The sequence below is a fragment of the Eptesicus fuscus genome, chromosome 11 (genome assembly GCF_027574615.1).
Source record: "Eptesicus fuscus isolate TK198812 chromosome 11, DD_ASM_mEF_20220401, whole genome shotgun sequence".
NCBI classification, from domain to species: domain Eukaryota; kingdom Metazoa; phylum Chordata; class Mammalia; order Chiroptera; family Vespertilionidae; genus Eptesicus; species Eptesicus fuscus.
In genome coordinates this window covers 87,644,183-87,663,012 of record NC_072483.1, presented here as the reverse complement: position 1 = coordinate 87,663,012, position 18,830 = coordinate 87,644,183, and the positions used below count along the sequence as shown (strand labels likewise).

The 18,830-nt window shown below is 48.0% G+C and overlaps 1 protein-coding gene across 1 annotated transcript in view; it reads right to left on the bottom strand.

Annotated features, from left to right (window-relative positions):
• The window catches only part of ANKRD44 (ankyrin repeat domain 44), a 142,342-nt gene that overhangs the window by 55,298 nt on the left and 68,214 nt on the right, over positions 1 to 18,830 (bottom strand). The window contains exons 10-15 of the mRNA XM_028153178.2: positions 18,522 to 18,604; positions 17,314 to 17,377; positions 15,251 to 15,319; positions 13,619 to 13,759; positions 12,020 to 12,100; positions 8,372 to 8,483 (exon numbers count right to left, since the gene is read on the bottom strand). Of these exons, the coding sequence (XP_028008979.2) occupies positions 8,372 to 8,483; positions 12,020 to 12,100; positions 13,619 to 13,759; positions 15,251 to 15,319; positions 17,314 to 17,377; positions 18,522 to 18,604 (550 nt within the window). The remainder of the gene's footprint in view (positions 1 to 8,371; positions 8,484 to 12,019; positions 12,101 to 13,618; positions 13,760 to 15,250; positions 15,320 to 17,313; positions 17,378 to 18,521; positions 18,605 to 18,830) is intronic.

The window sequence follows — 18,830 nt, the reverse complement described above, 5'->3', positions numbered from 1 at the left end:
ATGGTCAGTGGCACTGTGGGAGGAGGTGAGCGCAGCCTGGCAGCTTCTGCACTGCCACTGGGGTGGGGGGGGGGGGGAGAGGGAGCGATGAGGGCAGCGTCTCCACTAGACACGTGTGACCTAACAGATTTGTGGTTGTTAATAACCGGAGATAGCACCACAGCAAGCGAGAACAGGAGAGGGAAATGGTGAGTGTCCTCTGTAGCCAAGAGAACTGCACAGCATGCATGGGAAACACGACAAACACCTTCAGAAGGAACTGAAGCCAAAGCTTTGGCAGAATAGGAGGGGACAGGGCCAGAGAAATAATTTGGGGATAGTTATTATACTCCTGTTATTACCCCATAGAGAACTGGAAAATATGAATGACATTTTGAGCCAATAGATATATAGATATAGATATATAGATGATATAGATATAGATAGATATAGATAGGTAGCCAATAGATAGATAGATAGATAGATAGATAAATGGATAGATAGATATAGCCTATAGATAGATAGATGATAGATAGATAGATAGATAGATAAATGGATAGATAGATAGATATAGCCTATAGATAGATAGATAGATAGATAGATAGATAGATAGATAGATAGATATGGCCCCACGTTGCCCTATAATTTACTCTGTGTCCAGCAAATAGCCACCCTGAAGGCAGCTGACGTAAGAGAAGTCACATAGAAGTTGTCCCAGTGGACGACCAGCTTGGCGTCCACGGAGTGAAGGAGAAACAGTCTGTCTCGGGGAGAGAAGGCCTGGGCAGGTCGCCAAGAGTATTCTGACTGCAAGGCACTGGGCCTTAGGAGGAGAGGAAACCTTAGGTCACTAGAGCTCATTGACTTTTACTCAATTCCTTTGATTTTAACTCTACATTCAGGAAGCAAACTTCTGACCTTCATTCAGTTTATAAAATTGAGTCTCCTATTCGGAAGGGAACGTAGCTGTAGCAAATGGCACGAATCCCCTGGCCCTCCTAGTAGTTGGACTTCTCAATGTAACTTCACAAAGGATGTTCTTGCTCATGCAACTCATCTGCCTGAGAAGGACTGGCACAGTGTCTGAGCCTGTAAGAGCTCATACGCTGACCCTGACGGCCAACCTCACCAACGGTCAGGACCAGTGGAGCCTTTAAGACCAGCCAGTACACAGGAAATATTAAGTATCTTCTTTATTGTAATATTCCTTTCACTTTGAAAAATATATGTTGAGAGAATGACACCAAAAGCATTGTCTGAATGATTGCTTTGGGTAATTTCTACTACATTTCGTCTCTTATCAGCGTGAGGAATTTGAGACCCAAAGAAGGCTGCTACAAACTGAAAAATCTTTATGTAATTAACAAAGTAAGTGTATGTGTGTGTGAAATAAAACATGTGTTTGGGAAACTATCAATTTTTCCTCGGGAAAAATGCTATGAAGTTGTCACTCTACATTAAATTGTTTCCCAGTGACCAAGTATATTTTATTGTTTAATATTAACAAATTTACCTTTCCAAGTGCTGAATGGCCCACAGCATGTAAAGGCAGTGATGTTACCACTCAGGTTATAGGGACCTGCTCATATAGGAAAATCAATCTCAGCTATTGCGGCGGGATTTGGTTTTTCCAAATACCCCCGTCAGCTGTTACAGATGGCCGAGCCTCTCCCCCCTCCTTTGGAATCTTAGAAAGGCTCTTGGTTCTTTGAATCGGACAGAACCCCATGACCCGAAGGCACAGGTGTGTATGTGAGCTCTTATTCCGATTACAAACGCTCAGGCCTCTCCACTTTCCGTTACCGAACGCGGATCAAGAAGGGAAGTGGTCATGATGGGGACCCGGCCCTGACCTCATCAGAGATGCGTCCGTGGCAGCTGCCAAAGATAAATCACCTTTGGAGGAACAATCCTGCTGGGCTCCTGTCACTCCCCACCCTCTCAGGCTGGAAGTGGTCATCCCTGGCAGCTGTTGTCATCAGGAGAGGGAGGCCAAGCTGGCAGCAGCTGCTTCAAAGATACTGAGCAGAGATTCCAGAGGGAAGGCTGGGTTCAGGAGCGCCTGGATAAAACATGTGCCGAAGGAGAACCCCGGCCAGCTCTGGCCCTTGGATTGCACTTGGACATTGGGAGACACACACTTTTGACCCTTTCCTGGTGAGGGTAGGCTATTCCTCAAACACAGACCGTTTTTTAATGGAACTTCTGACTAGCAAGTTCTGGACGGAGCCGGCCAGTCTTTAGATGTATCCCAAGCCAGTCCACTCAACGCCCTAAATTACACAAGACACCCATCAGATTTCCAGTCTCCTTGAAGCGTCTCTCGCTGGGCTTGGGACCAGGAGAAAGCAGCCTACCTCTTGTAGGGAGCGGTTATAGGGTTAAGCCTCGGACTGACCTGCTGGCAAAGTCGCAAACAAGTCCCAGCTTGGAGGGCACAGCCCTCTTAGCATAATTAAGCTTGATCTTGTGACTGCTCCCTAGATCTTTCCTGGGTAGCTAATGGGCTGTGGGAGGGGCAGCAAGTGCTGACAAAACAAGTGAAACTTACAAGAACATTGTAAATCACCTTGTTTACCCCTGACTATAAATCAAGCATCAGCTTTGCAGTCTGGATCTGTTCTGTGGCCGCAGCCAGGCACAGAAGATCCACCTAGACCCAGCTTATTCTCTCTGTCTGTCTTTTCTTCATCCTTCACCAGCCCTCCCTCAGGCTCGCTGAACCCTTGGCTGTGCTGGCACGGCACAACCTCTCCCCGCCCACCACCTCCCACTGGGAAGAGGGCAGCGGTGGTGGGATCCACAGCTGAGCTGCCTCCAAAGAAATGCGCCCTCTGATACCCAACGTCCTGAATGGATGAGGGGGCCATGGGTTGAAACGCTAGCATCTCACTATGAAAAGTTGGGCAATGGCTCCTCTGTTCTGGCCCCTCAACTAAAGGTGAAGCTGAAATTGTTGATTTTCACACATTCCATGAATGGTTCTTTCATCCATTGCCAGAGTCATTCATGGTAAAGCCAAAAGAATTTTTTTATCTGCTATACTACAAAGAAACAATGGGACTATTTTATGAAATACTGTCTGCTCTGAACATAGCCTCACATACAAATTCTGACTCAAAATCTGTGGGCTTCTGTTTACATTCCCGGCAGTGAGTAGGCCGCCAGCAGGATCAAAGTATGTGGCCTTCCCTCTCCTCCTTCCCTTAGTGCGACTTGGTTTTGAACTAGCAAGTCATGGGGTAAACCTTAATGTTCTTCCCCTTTTCCCGATAGCAGGTCCGCTCTCCTTCACGAGGCTACTTCCTCTGTTCCCGTTGCCCGTAAGACTTCATGTTTCAACTGAACTAACTAGAAACACACACAAGACCAGCATTGTTGAGGTTTCCACTGGCAGTCTGCCTGCTGGGAGGTCACAGACACCCCAACTCCAGCTCGGGGGATAGGAAAGAGCCAGCAAACACTTGTTTGGGGCTTGGATTCAGGTTTGCTGGTTTTTCATCTACTTGTCTGCAGATGACTACTTAGTAGCTCTTCTTTTTTCAACTCTTCGATTCCCTGCGTTCTTAGCCTTGAAACGCTTAAGTAGACATTGCTAATATAAGCGCCTCTGCTACGGAGCCAGGTGGTGATGGTTTCTTAAAGGCCTGTGATAAACACAGAAACCACCCGAAACACAGAATAGTTTACTTGAGAGGAGCATAATGTCAGTGTTCAGTGGCCCAAAATGTAGTGGCCTTAGGTCTATCTTCAGAGAATCTCAGAAACTCCTAGAATACACAAGCAGGGGCGTCTGTCCCCCCCACCCCCACCCCCAACACTCTCACAGTTGAAGTTCAAGATGGCTCAGAACAGGGGAGAAGGCCGGAGGGAAGCAGCCAAATTCCCAGTGACTTGGCATGGCAACGTCTTGGGCTGAATTGGATCAGAAGCTTGGAGTTTTCAAACAATCCCTCTAAGTTTCTGGAGGCGATTTATGTAATTATATTGGCACATACGTTTTTCCATTTCAATATAGCAAAACCACAAAAATCTCGCTGTCACAGACAAACCTTTAGTACTGTAAGAGAAATATAGTATGCCCATATAAACACACAGATTCCAAGTAGAGGCATGATTCTCCGACCGTTCGCTTCCGAGTCAGTAAGAGTGAAGACCTGAGGGGAGGGGCCGAGGGGCCGGCAGGAGGGGGAAAGAAGGGGAAAATGGGACTTATCTGTAATACTATCAGTAATGAAACATATATTTTTTTAAAAAAGAGAATGCATTCCAGATCAAGGAGAAGGGAGGCATCGAGCTCTTCTTTGCCACCCCCTCCTTCCACTGAGACATAAGTCTTACTTAGACAAGCTGCGGAGTTAGCCAAGCCTCCTCCATGCTGCTTTGATATCTGGAGCTCCATCGCATGTGACTGATCGCAGCCCTTGGCACACGTCCGTGGGCAGATTGTTGCTTGCACCTCTTTGGCCAAGTCCAGCCGAGAAGGCCGGCCTGAGCAGGCCGACTTGGCAGAACTCGGAACCTGAGCTCCTCTATCGAGGCCAAAGGGTTCGTACTACTCTCTAGAAGGTTTGCACTTATGGAACAGATGCAATATACGTTTATATTACGAAAACAGAGTGAAAACAGCAAAAAGTCATTTCTGTTCCTTTTTGAGTAAGCAAAATAGACTGAACACAAAGTAGAGTTTACAAATGCTCAGCCTCGGATCCCAGACAGGACCCACAAACCATGAGTGTCAAGTGAAATGTCAGAGTCAAATAAAATGCGCATTAAAATTAATGACACGGACTTAACGATGTGCATAATCACAGGGATTGCTCCCCTAAGTGGGAGGAGCGGCAAAAGACACACTGTACCAACCTCGCAAATCAGCTGCTCTGACGGCCAGCACCCTGCCCAGTCCTACGCCACCTCCCACAGCACAGAGGCCCAGCCTGGCCGGAGCGGCCCAGAGGCCGCCACACGCATTTCTCCTCTGTGTGCCTTCCAGAGGCCGCCACACGCATTTCTCCTCTGTGTGCCTTCCAGAGGCCGCCACACGCATTTCTCCTCTGTGTGCCTTCCAGAGGCCAGAGCCAGGGGCGCGGGAACACGGCATTCAGAAGGCCTCCCGGCACAATGCCTGCTCAGGGGCTCAGCTGAGCTCCTCAGAGCACCACAAACATGCCTTTCCCTGGCATTATTCTGGCACCCAGCGCAGAGTCAGGACCAAATGGTTAGACGTCTGAGCCCTGGGAGGACTGGGGCGTTGGTGTGCCGAGATGAGGGGGAGACCTGGTGTGGCAGCGATGAGTCTCAGAAATGTGCCTTCTAGTGCACACGGACATTGGCCTGCTTTCCTAATGTCTAGGACCCAAAGAAACGGGAGTTTTAAGGAATATGAGGGTATTGTGGTCTGAGAGAGAGAGAGTAAAACTAGAAAAGGTGCCCCTCAAAAAACCTACTTCTTGCTTCAGGAACAGGCCTTATTCTTCTCACCAGGGAAAAAATTATTTTTCTTTTCGTATCTATATAAGGTAATGAATGCTAACTCAACTTACTGTTAATCATTTCACAATGTACGTAAGTCAAGTCATTAGGCTATATCTTAAACATGTACAAGGCTATCTATCAAGTATTTCTCAAGATAACGGAAAGAAAAAGTAATTAAATGGCATAATGAATGCAAAGTTCCTGGCATGTGATGAACACACCACAAATGCCATTGGTGGTGGTCCCGCCCTCTCCCAGTTCCCCACACTGATGGGCCAGTGGTGGGAGTGGGCACCCACAGTGGTCTGGCTCTCCGAGGCCACTCCCGGGGAGAGCCCAGGGTTGCTTGTTTTGAACAGGAGGGTCAGGGTGCAAGAATGCTTACAGCCTGCTCAGGATCCTCGCTTACTGGAACTACCCAAGAGGAATTTTAGGGTGCATTTCACAGTGGAACTACACAGAAATTTCTGTATAACTATAATAATTCAGGACAACGGGAGAATTTCTCTCCCATCCCTGTTATAAATGACCCATTGGGGATCTTTTCTAAAAGCAAACAATGGTGACATTTCTACCAATTTATGTTGCTAATCTGGTCCTTTTCAGCTGACAGTGTCCATTAAGATCAATTACTACCCCACCTCTCACCCCCACCCTCGTCCCCCTGACACCTGATGTTTGACTGTCTTATAATTGCCAAGAATCATCATCTCTTTGTAAATCACACAGAGCAAGTGTAGATCTAATCAAAGGGGTACTTTCATTAGCAAACAGAACTTGTGAAACATTCTGGTGGACAGAAACCCCTGTCATTGGCTAACAGACAGAAGGGCCCTGAGGTGGCTTCCCTGACAAATAAAAATAATGTGCAGTATATTATTTACATAGACAGGAAGTGTTACAGGAACATTCTTTAAAACAGCACAAGCTGCCCCAGATGGTGTGGCTCAGTTGTTTGGGCACCCTCCCATGCACCAAAAGGTCACTGGTTCAATGCCCGGTCAGGACACCTGCCCTGGCTGCGCACTCGATCCCTGGTTGGGGGGTGAGGGGAAAGTGGGATGGTGGTGATGCAGAAATACCGCTCTCACATCTATATTTCTCTTTCTCCCTTCTTCTCCCTCTAAAAATCAATAAACTATTCTTTAAAAAAAAAACACCAGCACAAGTTATTAAGACTACAACAACAAACTTTGTCATAAGAGTTCCTATGTCCAATTACGGCATGGTTTTCCTCGAGAAAACCAATGAAAAGCAGCCACTGTCTGACTTAATCTCATAGGATACCTTTAACTACAACTACTCAGCGAAGCCCCTCCTGAGTTCCTGATGGGCAGAAACAGTGACCGCTCGTACATGATGACTGTTGTGTTAAGCCACTAACGTTGGGGGTGATTTGTTCTGCAGCCACCGTCATTGGAAGAACTATAATGGAATCAAAACTAGAGGGGAAATGCCACCCCCAAGGTCACACAAGGACGTCTTTAGCATCCACAGGAACCACAGGAAAGAAGGCTTGGAAGCACTCAAGGATCAGGAAGGTAGGTACCATTCACCAACAAATGCCACACCAACAAGCCCACTAGAACAATCACCCTTTTCTTTCCAAACTGGGTGACCTTTATGAAGCTGCGTAACTGTGTGTAACAGTAAGAATGACCCTATTGGAACCACTTGAAACAGGCAGCCAAGCCAAAGGGAAAGGAACAAGCGGGGGCATCGGTTAGTCACTTCCCCGCAGGCCCAGGCACCGCTGCTCGCCTGCTTTCTGCCTCCTGCCTCTCTCAATCGGCTGTGCAGCCGTGCAAGGTTCCCCCAGACTCTTCAAAGGACTCTGACAGCGGGACTTCTGCTTTTAAAGAAACACGGACAAGAGCTGGGAGTCCAGTCCACAGAGGTGACGCCTATCCTTAGACCAAAGGTGGGGAGGCTGGATGGCCCGTGTACCCTGGTGAAGCTGAACGAGAGGCATGCTCTGGAGGTGGCCAGTGATGGCCAGCAGAGAGGATTCAGCCACAAATCCACATTTCTTCTTCCCGGCCCACCCAGGGTGTTCTAAACAGCCAATGTCACGTACGGAGTCTAGAGTTCCACCTCCTCTTGGGACGCTGGAGGTCTGGCAACACCAGGTATGCATTCCCACCTGGTCTCCGTGAGCTGGGGCTGACCAGCTGTTTCTCCCTTTAGACAGAACATGTGCTCTCTGTCTGCCACAATCCCCACCACTCCCTATTGCACGCCTGGGCTTACTTCACTCCTTTACTTTACATTTCCGGGTCCCGGGAGCATGTGAGTTTGTGTCTCTTTTGACCTATACCAGCAGAGGCATTTCAGACTCCAAACACCAAAGTGTTCCTTGATCACGACAGGTTTGAAATTTCTGGTGGTTTGGGAATTCCAGTACTTTCTGATTTTTTTTGCGCCCTTGCCAATTTCTTTCCCTAAACTACACATTGGACTGTAACAAGCCCACATGCCTCATGATGACATGGGTCATCTTACAACAATGCTCCTGAATATGGGGGTGCTACGTGCGCCTCCAGAAATGTATACTGAGCTTACCTGATACGTCCAAATGATCTTTAAAATACAAACTGTGTTCATACACAGGCCTTACATTCTCAGACCAAATTAATGTAGAAAAGAATCCATTGTTAGCCATTTCTGAGATTATGATGGACAGAAAAGGAACAGAGAGATCTCATATGATCCAGTTAAACAATTTAATCACTTACCACAGAATATCTTCAAGGTGGTTTCTAGGGGGGACCTAACTAGGTAGTCAGGTCCTTTGCTGAGACATTAAGAGCAGCACTGTCTGGTCTGGGTGCGTGTGTGTGTGTGTGTGTGTGTGTGTGTGTGTGTGTGGAGGGGGGGGGCGGTGTCAGAGAAAACAAGACAAGACAAAGCAACTCACCAATTCCAGGCACTGCCTGTGGCCGTAGGCAGCCGCGTAGTGGATGCTATTGTACCCTTCCTTGTCCCGGAGAGCCGGGTTGGCGTCATTTTGAAGCAGAAACTCAAGGCATCTGTAAGTGTAGGGACAAGGTTGTTTCAGAAAACATCTCTGGATCCAAAGAGATAATGAATGCGAACTCCCTCCTATTATGAATGCTCCACAGAGCACCTTGTGAGTTTAAGTATTTCTTTAAAAATCCGACAGCAATGAGGATTTGTGTTCTGGAAGATATGTATGTACATATGTATGTATGAATGTATGTACTGTATTTTCCGGCGTATAAGATGACTGGGCGTATAAGATTTTCCTGGGTTAAAAAGTCATCTTATACGCCGGAAAATACAGTACCTTATAATTCTTTTGATGTATGTATTGAGACCATATTATTAGCAACATGTACCGTATTTTCTGGCGTATAAGGCGACTTTTTAACCCAGGAAAATCTTATACGCCCAGTCGTCTTATACGCCGGAAAATACGGTGTGTGTGTGTGTGTGTGTGTGTGTTCTGTAGCTTCCTTTATTTCAGCTTAAAACCGCCATTCTAGAATTCAGGAAAGCCTTGAGGGACAAGATGGTCATTCGGTTCTTTTTCTTCTCATCCTAAGGCGGAGACCCTCCCTGCCATCAACACCAATGACCAGTCGGGGTTAGAGCTCCATGTTCAAAAGACAAAGCATCCGGGCCACTGCAGCAGGGCCAGCCTCGGAGAGGGGTTCTTTTCCCCCTTGCTATTGGAGACTCCAAGATCAAAGGGTTGGAAAATGAAAGTTAAGAAGTATAAGAAGACAACAACAAAAAAGAACCGAAGGAGAGCCTAAACAATAAAAGGATTAAACGAATGGGTAAAAGTCACCACAAACGAAGAAAAAGGCTCAAATTGCACCACTAGGAATATCGGCTAAAGCAAATTATAACTAATACATTTTAGTCATTTTTCTGAAAAAGCCACAACCCTTGGAATAGGTTAGAGGGAGGCGTGTGGCTCCCCTTCCCAGAAGAGCCCCAAACTCCAGGACACAGGCCTCGAGGACGAGACCAGTTCTGTTCAGGGTTTACTGCAAGTGGAACAATCCTGCTGGGGAAAGACGGAATGAGTCGGCCACCCCACTTGCTCTGTAATTTCAATTTAACCTTATTATTATTTTGATCCTCACTGAGGAGTGAGGATATTTTTTCCACTGATTTCTAGAGAGAGAAGAAGGGAGTAGGGTGGGAGGGAGAGAGAGAGAAACATTGATGTGACAGAGACATATTGATTGGTTGCCTCTCACACCCAACCTGACTGGGGTGAGGATTGGACCTGCAACTCAGGTACGTGCCCTTGACGGGGAAATCGAATCTGTGACCCTCTGGTGCGCAGGCTGATGCTCAAACCACTGAGCAATGCCGGCCAGGGCTCCATTTTATTTTTGTGGCAGTGGGACCAACAATTCCTTCACAAAACCAAGCAGATTCCATTTCATATCAAGTTAACATTGTAAGATTCCAAAGCCTATACTTTAAGTAAGCACTTCCAAAGGAACATTTCTATAGTGTGCAGAAGAGCTTTGAAGTGGCATTTACCTATCCTTTTGGCAAATGCCAGAAAGAGAAAAAGAGATCACAGACAGAAACTGTTTAAAATGATATTTTAATTTCTAGAAAAACTGATGAAAGACATACATTTTTAAAACCAAATACCTCCATGTCACATGATTTATCCATAAAAACACTCCATAATAATAAGTCAAGCTATTCCTGGAGCCTTGACATCATACTGCCTTTGGTGACTTGGGCCTCATAAGGAAGTCCTCTCTTATTTGGGTAATAAAATGCCCATGGACAGGATTGCAGGTATGACTCACTGTAAGCCGAATTTGGCTCTTTATATAAAACATTCAATAGGCATGGCCTTCTATGGATGCACAACCTCCAGCTTCTGAAAATCTGTTGACCAGTTGAATATGAAATCTGGAAAACACTTGGAATTGCTCCCAAAGAGTTATTTAATCCAGAATATACCTGACCTAAACTACCAACAGTGCTACTGAAATAACAAGAGTTGGATAGAATTTGAAAATTCTCTGTGTTGTGTTTTTTATGGGACAGTGATTAACTGGTTTTAACTGGAAATGCTTATCTTTTCTCCTCCCAGGGCAGTTCTGGCACCTAAGCTGCAATATCAGGAGATGCACATTAGGCCAGGGGTGTATCTGGATGGAGGGCAAGGGGGATGGGTGGGGTAGCCTCTTTGTATAAAAGAGCTCTCAGCAGCGGTTGGGCAGCGGGAGGCCACCTCCCCCGCCTCGCCTGCCCCTCCCTCTCCCTCAGCTGTAAGCAGACTGCTCTGGCCCCAGCAACCCTGCATTTCCTAGAGAAGGAGCACTTGCTGAGATGGCTTAAAAGTCCAGTCTTTAATGTGATCATTTTAAAAATATATTTTTATTGATTTCAGAGAGGAAGGGGGAGAGAGAGAGATAGAAACACTCAATGATGAGAGAGAATCATAGATTGGCTGCCTCCTGCATGCCCCCCACTGGGGATCGAGCCCGCAACCCGGGCCTGTGCTCTGACCAGGAATCGAACCATGACCTCCTGGTTCATAGGTTAATGCTCAACCACTGAGCCACGCCAGCCAGGCTCTAATATGATTATTTAAATTGCGGAGAATTAGAGTAAAACCTGGCCATTCCGCTTTCCTCCCAGCAGCGTTTCCCATTGCCACCCAGTAACAAACGGATGTCCCCGAGCCTGCATCAGAGCCACCCTCTAAGTACATCCCTCTACTTCCTGTAGACGACCTCTCTCTTGTAACTCTAGACCCGGGTTCTGACAGCGGGGGGAGCCCACTGGACCAGAGGAAGGCCCTAGAGTGGGGAAGAGAGTAAGCCAGTCAGGGGCTGTGTGTGCGCAGCGTTGGGGCACTACATCCACTGGGTCCCGAGACACAGCGTGTGGGCACCGTTCACTCGTCTGCTCATCTCTTTAACAGCTCCTTCCTGATCACAGCTGTGTGCTGGTCCCCGCGCTGGGCAGCACAAGCTTGCCACTGTGACCTGTCGTGCAGGAAGGACTCCCAGGGACGGAGCAGTAGGGCTTCCCAGGAATCAATACCCCCGGGGGTGGCAGCCACCCCCACCCCATCACAGGAATAGCCGGGCAGAGGCAGGGGGAGGAGGGGCAGGAGCAGCGGCTGAGGGCAGGGGGCTGTGAGTGCTGATGTGTGTGTTGGGGATGAAGAGGAGAGTACAGCCGTGTATTTCCCACTGAAATCTCAACGCATTTATTTATAGAATCCGCTAAGCAGCTATCCGCAGGCCCTACGGAGAGCCTAAGGCCCTGGGAGGATGTCAGGGTGTCGCCCGAGGCACCTGGTCCCTGGCAGAGTCAGAACTGATATTTCAGACACGGCTGGTTCCAAAAGCCGCGGACCAATCACAGCCACGGCCGTGCCCACGCTCACAATTTTAGAAAGAGTGCCCCGGGTGAGGGTGGCACCGCTGACGGATGTATTCAAAGAGCAGTTTCTTCTTCGTTAACGACAAGCCCACATCACCTCCTCAAGATCCCAGGGGAAACCCCAATAGCAGGGCTGGCCCCGTGGCAACTCGGGGAGCTCACTTACAGCGCAGCCTCCTTCTCCTTCACCTCGCGGGCTCTTTCCAGTTCCTCTGAGTTTTCGTGGGCGTTTCCTAAGGTGGTCTTACTTCTCGGCGTGAGGAAAAGAAAAAAAAACTACAGTTAGTGTTTCACTGGCCAAGCTGCTAATGATTTCGGTGCTATTTAAAGCTCAATGATTTTCTCCCAACCCAAAGAAATAAGTACTACAGAGTTTTCATTGAGGACCTATAGGGTGTCTCCCAAAAAAAATGTATACACACTTTAACAGCTGGCAATTCACTTGATTTTCACTCCTTTCCAGGTTTAACTGGTTTGAAATAATGAGTGACAACAGATGAAGCTATGAACAAAGAAAATGTATCCTGAAGTGCCACTAACTTTTTTTTAATGGGGAAACAGAAAAGATAAAGTTTACAGTAAAACACCGGCATCCGTCGACGAACTGAGGGCGCACAACTACGGAACAAAATCATCCTTGATGTCTGCGTTATCAGCAGTGCCTGGGCCAGAACGGTCATCAGTTCGAACACAGGCATTGCCCTAACCGGTTTGGCTCAGTGGATAGAACGTCGGCCTGTGGACTGAAGGGTCCCAGGTTCGATTCCAGCCAAGGGCATGTACCTTGGTTGCAGACACATCCCCAGTAGGGGGTGTGCAGGAGGCAGCTGATCGATGTTTCTGACTCTCTATCCCTCTCCCTTCCTCTCTGTAAAAAATCAATAAACTATATTTAAAAAAAGAAAGAAAACAGGCATTGACAAAAAAAAATTATTCATTTCTCTAGATTCTTTTAAATTTTGAAAAATGAACTGTATGTTAATACACACTGACTTTATAGTCACTCAAAGTGCACATGCATTCTGGGGGTTCACCCTGTGTATTAACCACGGTTCTCTCCAACGCTCTCCAGCGCTGACCTAGAGTCAGCTCCACAGCACGGGGCAGCGGACAAGGCCCTGAAAGCTGTTCCTCCGGAGGGGGCCCTGGTCCTTGCGTCTTTGAGAACAAGCTCAGACATCATGGCACCTCTCCCACCTTTTCCCCTGAACCAGGCCACTTCATTCTGCTCCCCACTCCCAGCACCCAGACTCCTAACGCAGCCAGGGCAACACTCCCTCCCCGCCAGCTCCTGGGAGAGCATCCGCCCCGCGTGGAACAGCACTGCCTGCTTCACACACGTGACCCTGCCTCTGAGGCTCCTGGGCTGCTGGATGGAGAGACGTTTTCCACACGAGACACACACATCAGCACATGTAAGTTTCACAGCAACTGAAGCATTGAAGGGGTGACAATGAAAACGGCAGCAGATGGCAAAACAAAGGACAGCAGAGTTTTGAATGGACTGAAAACCTGGGCGTGACAGCTCCCCTTGGCATTCCACCCAAAACACAGAGGCGTGACTGTGCAGTGACATGAAACCATCACACACTGAGAGACAGAACGGGGAGCGGCGGGGTGGCGGGGGGACGAAGCGTCCCTAACTCCGTCGGTCTGGGTGAGAGATGCTGCGTCCCAGCATCCTTGAGGCAGAAAGAAGGACATGAGCCCCCCTTCCCCTCCCACTCCCCTGCCCCAGGGGACACGGGGACAAGGCTGTCCTTACTTTCTGTCCATGTCGGAAGCCGCGGCGTAGTGCAGAGCCGTCCGGCCCCAGTCGTCGGTCTCGTTCACGTTGGCCCCCGTGGTCACCAAGGTCTCGATGCAGTGGAAGTGGCAGTTGGCGGCTGCGTAGTGCAAAGGGGTCCTGGAAGACAAGGGGCGAGGCGTGAGCTCCCTCAGGCCGCACACAGACCCGGGAGGGCGGGCTTCCCAGGGGTGCGGGGACCGCCTGTCCCCCAGAGCGCAGAGGCCAGGAGGCGCCTCCGGGGACGGTGAATGGCAGTGAGGCGACAGACACAGAGGCAGCAGACAAGGCCCTCCGCCCGCAGACCCGCCTTTCCCCTCCTCGTGCCTTTCCTGGCGCAGGTCGCCGCCGCCACTGCTCAGGTGAAACGCTGCAATGCCACCCTCTGAGCCTCCTTATAGCGAATCAAAGCTCCATGGACTTCCCAGCTGCTCTGAATGAAGAGCTAGGCTTTCTGAGGCCCGATACCCACATATGACAATCCCGTCCTAAAGCTTCTGGTCCTCCCCCCGACAAAGCCTTCGTGTGAAGCTGAAGGCCTCCCCGAGTTGGTCCCGATCTACCTTCACGGAGTCTCTCTCTCCCCTAGATGAGCCCATTATTGAATCCAAACGAAATGACCTGAGTTTGTCCCTCTCATGTTCACACTCCCCTCTACTCTGCCACGTTGCTCTCTTCCCAGGAATGCAGCAGGGAGCAGCATCCCCCCCATCCAAACCCCACTCAGCCAGAAGTCCTCTCTCTTTTGTCTGAGATCGCTGAGCGCCTGCCTGGGCCTCTGGAACTCTCATCTCGTGCTGCCCTGATGTTAGCTGTTGGTGTCGTCTTGTCTTCTCCCCTGAACTGTAAGGTTCATAGGAAGAACAATGCACACGGGATCCGGAGCCCTGGCTTCTGGTCTGGACAGATCTGCAGGCCAGACCCAACCACATCCCCCCGCCAGGCCCGGGCGTCGTCCTTCTGGCTACAAGGACCTCAGGTCCACTCGAGCTCTGACATTCCACGCACGTGGATAACTCGTTTAGTTTCTCTGGGCTCAGTTTTCTCATTAATTAAAAAGGGTAATAAGCATCTCCATGTACCTCATGGAGTTACTATGAGAAACCAAGGGAGTAACATTTAGAAAACACAGCCGCGTGGAAAGCATACCGCCGAGCAGAAATACAAGGTTTTATATTACTTATTTTTAGTCCTCAATTATTTAACAGTCCATCTGGTGTTCCTAGACAATTTTCAGGGAATACTAGCCAAACAGATTGCTAGAAATAGAGTAACTTTTTGTCAAGTGCCATTTATCAATTTTCAAGTACTATTTTATGTTTTGTAGGCAATTTATGGGCTCTTTGACCACTTGATTTACTCCTTTTTAGTACAAAAAAGGGAAATTATAAATATTTTACACGTTGGATTGCTTATGTTTTTATTGCTTTGTGGGCGTTTCGCTCCAAGAAGGACTTCCTTCTGAGGATGGAATCTCCCCAGCTAGCTCCCCCTATTTAACATGACAACATCACATGACAGCATCACATGACAGCATCACATGACTTCCAGATGGACTGCTCCCTGCTGCTTTCATTTAGGCACTGGAAGCAGAGTTCCCTGTTTACATACCTCCCACACTTGTCCTTTTTGTGGAAATCCGCTCCACTGCTCTGCAAGAGTTTTATACACTCCACGTTACTGGAAAGACAGAAAACATCGTGAAGGGGCGGGGTGACCGGTGGGGCTCGCTCAGGAAGACCTGTGTTCTGCAGAGTGCGGGTGGGGGGAAACCACAGTTCCAGCTTCAGCTTCTAACAATGACCTGAGCACACAGCAAGGCCGGAGTAAGGGCCTATAGTTCCTACAGTTATTTTTTCAAAGCTGAAAAATCAATACGTGAAAGAGCTCAATGAAACATTTTCAATTCTACGACGATGGCATTTAATGATTATTATATGATTAGACCTTTCTGTGGTGGTCTCGACATGAATCCTAAAATTCTCTTCCGAAACCATCACGAGTGTGGGAGACAGCCCTCCAAACCTCGGACCATGTCACCTTTCAACGACGAGCCAGACTGGAGAGCATTACCCTTCTTCACGGCTGAGTGAACTCGCCGTGACCACCATTCTGACCCAGACCCTCCCTGATGGAACATAGAACAGCTGCCTTTCCCTGCCCTTGTGGTCTCAGGAAGTGCATGTGCGGAGCCACGACCAAGAAGGATGCGTGGAGTGTAGTGATCTTCCAACACTCCTTTGTCATCCGCAGCAGCAATAAATCATGTTTAGTGGAGAGCAAAGGACCCGCCGAAGTGAATTTTCCTATCGAAGGGCATGTAGTTAAAGATTAATTCTAATAGGAGTTTCAGGCGTGGATTCAGAATGGTGTGCTGCTGCTTTCTGTACAGGTCTGATATATATTTTTTTTAAATGTGGGCATCAGAGAAGACAACCATCCATCATTTTTCTAAACTTAGAATGCTAAGAAGTGGCCTGGGATTTACTGTTTTATTACCATTTAACTAAGAAAAATGATCGAGTTCATGATAAGCCTGAGCAGCGCTCTCCCCACCCCACACCCACCGTCACAGCCGCCCTTCTCGGAGAACGAGCTGTTTCAGCCATACAACATGAGCACTTTCGAGACCGTTCTGAGCTGGGGTAGCCTGCCCGCTGATATGAAGCACCTGTCCTTCCTGCATGAAGCCAGAGGCTCAGAGGCAGACAGATCCCAGGTGTGGAGCTCACGGAGCTCATGTGATCTGGGGGAATGAGGTGGGGAGAAGGAGGTTCTTCAGACAGACAATAGTGTGGTGAAGGCCTGGGGGGAGGCCAGAGGTGGGCTAGAGGGGATCAATGGGGAAGAAAGGGGACATATGCAATACTTTCAATAATAAGGATTTTTAAATAAAAATAAAAATACAAGATTAGGAATATAAAACTAGATTTCAGATTTAAGAAGGAAACCATGCAAATAAGGGGCCCTATAGCTTCAGTCAACCCACGTCTAATATACAGATAAGAGGAGCAGTGTTGTTGGTTCTCAAGGATTAGGAAGTTGACTAAGAACCAACATCTTACCCAAACAAAGCCATCTGAGAAAGGCCAGGTTTGGTTGATGTGTGGTCATACATCAAAATATATTGATGAGAGCCTTAATCTAACCACTGATACCAAAAGGAGTATATCTGATGAAAAAAAAATACCTTTACAATAAAAAAAAAAGGCAAAGGTTAAACTTCTTTCTTATCCTTTGGGTTTTCTTAAGCGTTGTTCACATTTAATCGCTACGAAGACTTAGAAATAAGGACCAAAATGTCTGTTAATGAACTCAACCTTGGATTCCCTCGATCAAATTACTTTCTTTCAGTGTAGGGAGTACCAAGGAGATGTATATTCTATAGGGTGAAAATCTACAATTTAAAAAAAAATGGAAGGAAAGAAAATAAAGAGAAAGAGGATAAAACAAAAGAAAAACTATTTTTAGATGGGATGGGCTAAAATTTTTCTCTGGAAGGACAATAACGCAAGTAAATCTGGAAACGCAACCCCGTGATGTTTGGTGTTGGTAGAATTGGTTGTGACCCATTTCACTAAGGAAACGGCCTTTGGATCACAGACCACGGAGTCCAGTGAGATGCATTCGTTGTTAAGAAATGGAAATAACAACTGAAATTGCTCACTACTCACCCTCCTGCAGCAGCGGCGTGAAGGCACGTTCTTCCAAATTTATCTGGGGTGTCTATTTCAAAGCCTGCAGACAGCACGCGCTCATTACTAAACAAGGACACTATGCTATACTTTTGTCCTAGTTAAACCACAAGAAACATTGCAGAGACAGAAAAATCAGTTAGTAGAGAAACCAGGATGCAAAGCAACTGTAGTCAGAAAGCGGTTGTCATGGAAACAAACGAATGGGAACTGCTCAAGCTTGGCGATTTTATAGGAAGAACCGGGAAGGCAGGAAGAATTTATTTTCCCATTCAGCACTGGGTGAGCCACAGCCCCATATTTCAACCCCAGGACAAGACATTTATGGGAACCCATTGGAGGTAAGTAGGGCAACAGCTAGGCGGACAGGCCACACAGAGAAAACATGGAAGGTGAAGGAGCGATCCCAACATGCCGGCATAGAGGGTTTCTTAACGTCTGATCAGCTGTCAGTGGGTTTGAGGTCTGGGAAACGGGCTTTCATGCAGGGGTGCTTTTTAGATATGCCGAAAGAGTGGAAGCAGGATCAGCCCCGGGTCAAGTCCTCAAAGGGGTAAAATGCCTCTGGAAGATCTGCTGAATGAATTCATGAACAGTCTTTGCCTTGCAGAGCTCCATCGCCTTTGAATACAGGGAGGCTGGCAGAAGCAGTGATAAGAAAGATGAGCAAGGCTCCGAACCAGAAGGGATTTCTTGGCTCCCAACAGGCCCACATTAAAAAAATTAATAAAAACGAGACCTAATTGGAGGGGATCAACCATGGTGATTTCTCAGAGCCCACGGAGTGGGAAGGTCATATGACATTTTCCACTGTCAAAATGGGGGCGAGGGGTGGGGGGAGACTCGGCCACGTGCCTTTGCTGAGAATTATGAAATGCTAAGCTACCACTTTAAGCTTGAAAGATGTTTTCTCCATTTATGACACACGTTCTGTGAGCTGTGGCCACGGCGGCCTGTCTCTGAGTCTGGATCACCCGAGTTAATAACCTCAATAAACAGACAACACTCTCCTTCAGGGACAGCAATGCTGACATTCCGGCAGCGACAATGCCCAGGACTGCTGGGAGCTGCCCAGAGCAGGTGATGAATGAGTGACATGAAGCACAGGCAGCGATGACCAGACATGGGGAGCCACGTGGCTCACGCAGGACACATCCAGCCTCCTTGCTGGCGATGGAGGTACTTACCCGAGGACAGCAGCTTCCGGCAGCAGTCGGAGTGCGCGTTCAGGGCAGCTAAGTGTAGGGGGAACATGCTATGGATCCCACACCTGAGGAGGAAGAAAACAGAGCAGCTCACGGGAACAGCTCGCAGGGTCCATCAGAGGACGATGACCTGTCCAGGTGTTCTCTGCCGAAAGTCAAGTCCACACACCTCGCTCAGGGACTCTTGGCTGAAATAATTTTGCAATTCTTCCACTCGAGAAACAATGATGCACTCATTGTCTACCTTAAAGTCATAAAGTCCTGCACCTAAATCAGAAGTAAAAGCCCCTA